Source organism: Pristiophorus japonicus, chromosome 18, assembly GCF_044704955.1.
Source record: "Pristiophorus japonicus isolate sPriJap1 chromosome 18, sPriJap1.hap1, whole genome shotgun sequence".
NCBI lineage: Eukaryota > Metazoa > Chordata > Chondrichthyes > Pristiophoridae > Pristiophorus > Pristiophorus japonicus.
Window position 1 is genome coordinate 42,407,550 of NC_091994.1, and position 6,000 is coordinate 42,413,549.

General features: G+C 46.2%; 1 protein-coding gene across 1 annotated transcript in view; it reads right to left on the reverse strand.

Moving 5' to 3' along the window:
- The window catches only part of mpnd (MPN domain containing), a 31,723-nt gene extending 26,294 nt beyond the window's left edge, over nucleotides 1–5,429 (reverse strand). The window contains exon 1 of the mRNA XM_070860876.1: nucleotides 5,235–5,429. Coding sequence (XP_070716977.1) covers nucleotides 5,235–5,238 — 4 coding nt within the window. The 5' untranslated portion in view covers nucleotides 5,239–5,429. The remainder of the gene's footprint in view (nucleotides 1–5,234) is intronic.
- Between the last annotated feature and the right edge of the window lie 571 nt (nucleotides 5,430–6,000).

Here is a 6,000-nt window from a genome sequence, read left to right on the forward strand (position 1 = left end):
ACCTCGTTGCAGCAGCCTGGGCTGGGAGGTGTACATGTGTCGGGCGAGAACTGTACTGGCCTCGGGTGTGTAGCCCCCCCCCCCCCCCCCCATGACTGAATAACCTGCCAACACACCCACACCAAGAATGGCCACTTAAGCGAAGTACCAAAGGGCAGCCAGAGCTGTGGACCCCGTAACCCCGCACAGGACAGAGCCTGCAGACCCCACAACCCTGCACAGCACAGTGCCTGTGGACACTGTAGCCTAGCACAGGACAGCACAAAGCCTGGGGACCCCGCACAAGACAGAGCCTGGGGACCCCGCACAAGACAGAGCCTGGGGACCCCGCACAAGACAGAGCACCATCCAGGACAAAGCAGCCCGCTTGATTGGCACCCCATCCACCACCTTAAACATTCACTCCCTTCACCACCAGCACACCGTGGCTGCAGTGTGCAGCATTTCGCTAAGGCTTCTGCAACCTCTACCACCTAGAAGGACAAGGGCAGCTTGCACATGGGAACACCATCACCTTCAAGTTCCCCTTCGAGCCATACACCATGCGGTTTGGAAATATATTGGCGTTTCTTCATCACTGGGTCAAAATCCTGGAACTCCCTTCCTAACAGCACAGTGGGGGTTCCTTCACCGCACGGACTGCAGCGGTTCAAGGCGGCTCCCCACCTCCTGCTCAAGGGCAATTAGGGATGGGCAATAAATGCTGGCCTTACCAGCAATGCCCAGATGCCGTGAATGAATTTTTAAAAAAAGGTACAAATAAATATTTACCACTGCAGTAAATTCGACCTTCAAATACCCAACAGAACACTGTTAATCACCAACTTATAACATGACGACATTTTCTTAGCATTCCCAATGGTACAAGCCAAATCTCCCAATTGGTCAGCAATTTTCAAAATAAACAAACATTCAGGTAATTTAGAGAACTGGGATTTAACCACTTCCTGTAGGAAACCATATGTTGGTGCAGCTCAATTTAGGAATTCTTGCCGGTGTGTCAGAAGCTTGTGGTTTGTGAAGTTTAGGCCAACATTCCAGTGCAGTGTAAAGAGAATGCATTTCTGGAGACACTTCCCTTTCAAAAAGACGTTAAATTGAGGTCATGTCCCATTCACCTGTGTGCTCACTGACCTACACTGACTCTCCGTCCGGCAACACCTCGGTTTAAAAATTCATAACTTTGTGATCAAATCCCTCCATGGCCTCGGTTCTCCCCATCTCTAACCTCCCAGAGCCCCTATAGAGCGCACCCCAAGGCCTCTACCAATGGCCCACTGTGCACCCTTGAATTTCATCACTCCACCATTGCCGACTGTGCTTTCACCTGCATGGGCCTCAAACTCAGGAATTCCCTCCCTAAACCTCTCCGTCTCTCTACCTCTCTCTCCTCTATGTTATCAGCCGTGGCTCAGTGAGTAACATGCCTGTTTCCGAGTCAGAAGATCATGGGTTCAAGTCCCACTCCAGAGACTTCAGCACAAAAATCTAGGCTGACACTCCAGTGCAGTGCTGAGAAAGTGCTGCACTGTCGGAGGTGGCGTCTTTCGGATGAGACGTTAAACTGATGCTCTGTCTGCTCTCTCAAGTAGCCGTAAAAGATCCCGCGGCACTATTTCAAAGACAAGCAGGGGAGTTGTCCCATGTGTCCTGACCAATATTTACCCCTCAACAATCACCACTAAAGCAGTTTATCTGGTCATTATTTCATTGCTGCTGGTGGGAGCATGCTGTGCGCAAACTGGCTGCCACATTTCCTACACTGTTACAATGACTGCACTCCAAAAGTACGTCACTGGCTGGAAAATGCTTTAGGACGTCCTGAGGTAGTGAAAGACGCTATATAAATGCAAGTTCTTTCTTTCTCTTTGAAATATATAAATGCAAGTTATTTACAATCTGCTAATAGTGGATTTTGTCCCTTTCTGCAAACACTCACCTCAGTCTAGGATATGTTGCACATTTCAGATAAAAGGCCAAGTCTCGATGGTGCAGTGTAAACAACTTATGACATGGGCACATCTTAATATTCAAATATCCACTGTGAAGCATCGTGAAGCTGTTATGGGAGTTTCGTAGGATGTTGAAAGGGCTGCTCAACTTAACTGGCACGAGACAATATTGGAGCCTCAGTAGGCAGTTGGAATAATAAAGCTCCTTTAATGGGAATATTCCTACACTGAGCAACACAGTGTGCATTCAATTATTTTGAAGAGCCTCAGTGCTTGCGATGAATCATTCCCTCAAAACAAATGGCCCATCGAGGAAAGGGTGGGAGACATTGCACTTTTATCTGTGTGACCAGCGATTAAAGTCTACTCGGTCACTGGCTGTACAAGTCCTATAGGACAGTCACAATGCACTTCCTGTCCACTGCACAAAATGCATTATACTGCCAATGTCACTCAGAGAGGCCACAGGATGTTTGGTATAGCAAACTGAAAAACATCACCTTGATGCTACAGTAAGTACTCTTCAGAAGTTGGAATGGACTACAGGGAGCTTTACTCTGCTGCTCACCATGATATACTCAACTTGTGAATGGTTGATTGCAAAGTGTAGGGGAAGCTTTACTCTCCATCAAACTCATCTGTGGCTACCCTAGAAGTGTTTGATGGGGCAGTGGTAGAGGAAGCATTACTCTCCCAACTGCTGCCATACCTCACTTTGGACTGCAGGATCAGAGGGAGCTTTAACTCTGCATCACTAAAACAGATTATCTTGTCATTTTCTCATTGATGTTTGTGGGCAAATAGGCTAGCGCGGTTCCTACATTACAACAGTGACAACATTTCAAAAGTACTTGATTGGCTGTAAAACACTTTGGAACATCCTCAGGTCGTGAAAGGCGCTACATCAATGCTGGTCTTTCTTTCTGTTTTGCAGAGGCATATACAGTGATGACTGCAAGGTTGGTGTCTGCTGGGGGACAGAAGGAAGTAACTCGGAGTAACAAACTCATTCTGTAGCTGCTCTTACATTAGGTTTAGCAGTGTGCCAACATCGGCAGTCCCCAATACCTGGGTCTTGCACAGCCAGCAGCAACCCCAAAGTAAGTTGGTCAGATTTGTGAGGGCCGGTTGCCAGAAAGACCTAGTTTAAAAAAAAACAATTGGTCCTTCCTTCTTTCACGAGACGTTAAACTGAGGCCCCGTCTGCTCTCTCAGGTGGACATAAAAGATCCCATGGCACTATTTCGAAGAAAAGCAGGGGAGTTATCCCCAGTGTCCTGGCCAATATTTATCCCTCAAATCAACATAACAAAAACAGTTTATCTGGTCATTATCACATTGCTGTTTTTGGGACCAGCTCCATTGGGCAGGCCACATCATCCATATGCCCGACACGAGACTCCCAAAGCGCTCTACTCAGAACTCCTACATGGCGAGCCCGAGGTGGGCAGAGGAAATTTTTTCAAGGACACTCTCAAAGCCTCCTTGATAAAATGCAACATCCCCACCGACACCTGGGAATCCCTGGCCCAAGACTGCCCAAAGTGTAGGAAGAGCATCTGGGAGAGCGCTGAGCACCTAGAGTCTCGTTGCTGAGAGCATGCAGAAAAAAAGCACAGACAGCAGAGGGAGTGTGTGGCAAACCAGTCCCACCCACCCTTTCCTTCAACCACTATCTGTCCCACCTGTGATAGAGACTGTAATTCCCATATTGGACTGTACAGTCACCTGAGAACACACTTTGAGTGGAAGCAAGTCTTCCTCGATTTTGAGGGACTGCTTATGATAATGATATCTGTGGGAGCTTGCTTGTGCGCAAATTGGCTGCCGCGTTTCCTACATTACAATAGTGACTACGCTCCAAAAGTACTTCATTGCCTTTAAAGCACTTTGAGACACCTGGTGGTCATGAAAGGCACCATATAAATGCAAGTCTTTCTTTCCAGACAGGCAGACAAGACCACCATTTAATGGTTTATCTGAAAATTGGATTCTGACAATGTAGCCCTCCCTCCTTACTGCACAAGATTGTCAACCTAGGTTGTGCACGCCTTGGTTTAACGTCTCATCCGACCTTCGACAGTACAGCACTGCACTGGAGTGTCAACTTAGATTTGTGTGCTCAAGTCCCTTCTGAACCCACAACCTTCTGACTCAGAGGCGAGGGTGCTACCCACTGAGCCATTGCTGACACACAAGTGGGATGCCTCTGGAAGGATAGGATTCAATGGGCCAACGATTGTTCTTCATGTGAACCGATACTTAAAGTGCAACCTATTATAGCATTGTATTCACCCAACTATTAAACACACAGATAACCAGCAGGTTTTAGTACACATCCGGGATTTATAAATCATGTGTGCATTTCTACAAATTAGGTTTAAGAATAATCTGGCCAGATTAGAAATCTCTTCAAAAGCCAGACAAATAAATCAACAACTGCCTGTTCCCCAAAACTCACTTCCTCGGCACCAAGTAACTTTTCACAGCCCAGTCTGTGGTGCAAGCACCTATTTTCTATGTAAAAGATGCTATACCTGCTGCACCAGGAGTGCAAGTAGGTAAAGCAATAGAGAATTTTTAAAAGTCATAGCACCAAAAACAAAGATAGTTTTGTGTGGTGCAACTTACTTCAGCTTTTTAAGGCTATCAATTTCCCCTTTTTTTATACTGACCTATCAGAATAATTGATTGGGGAGGGGGGGGGGGTGAAGAACTTCCTGTGCAAATGCATTATAAACGATTTGACTAGAATGAATTGCCCTTGCAGCTGTGTGTTGTGAATAAATTGATTTTGGGGGGTAAAAAGATAAAGAAAATATGACACCTCTGCAAAATAAAAACTCAATCCTTTGATTTAAAACTGGGGAAGTTAGTGAAGGGCTGAGAGCGGATTTATAGCAGGTTATGGAAGAGAAGATGTGGATAATAAAGCCAGCACACTGGCTGCCTGCACCACAACCCAACTTGGTTGCAGCGGAAACCCCGCCCACCCCAGCGAGCGCCCATTGGCCGCCGAGAACTGTTACAATCGCCGGCTGGCGCGTCCATTGGCTGAGAGCGCTGTCAATCTGATTGCAGTAGGTTGCGCTGCGCCGTGCGCCTTCCCTTTGTAAGAAACTGGGCGACACTTGGGCTCGGCTTGGTTTCACTTTTCAATTGTGGGTGGAATTTAAAAAACCTTAGAAACTAAAATCCAGACCTGAAAAACACAACGCATGCAGAGGATGGATAAAGAGGCAGAGTAAAGAATTCTAATGATTACACACAATAATGACTTACCCATTCCTGGCAGAGGCTCTTTATGTGTCTTGTTCTTGAGCAGGTTGTTCCCTTCCTAGGTGAGTTCTTGGTGAAATACAGAGGGAGGAGAGCCTGTGAGGACGAGGTGTGCTGAAAGGGTGGTTCCTGTGCACTGAGGTTGCTGCTTTTGTTAATGAGACACAGACAAGCCAGACAACTGCAATGTTCAGCAATCTGCCACTGCATCACGTGAACACACACCAACCACCCCACGTGTCTCATTCATCTCACAAACACACACACACACACTGGAGCCTTCAGCTCCACACCGTTCATCCCACAGCACACTCACTCCAAATGCAACTGCATTTTCTTTCTCGATTTCAAACATGCAACAATTTCGAAATATATCATTGCAGTTTGTAAAGGTTGTCCTGGCCAATATTTAACCCTCAATCAACATCACCAAAAAAAACAGATTATCTGGTCATTGCTGTTTGTGGGAGCTTGCTGTGCACCAATTGGCTGCCACATTTCCGACATTACGACAGTGGCTACACTTCAAAAAGTACTTCATTGGCTGTAAAGCGCTTTGAGACGTCCAGTGGTCGTGAAAGGCGCTATATAAATGCGCTATATAAATAAGGTTTCTATAAATTGATGCAACTGCAATTTACTTCTAAATATATTCAACTACGATTTATGTTTATTCTAAATCTCCAAATTTGCGGTAATTAAAACTCTTGCATGCACTTCAAGTGGCACACTTCCTGTAACTTTTCCCAATTTCTTGGTAGCGTCCCTA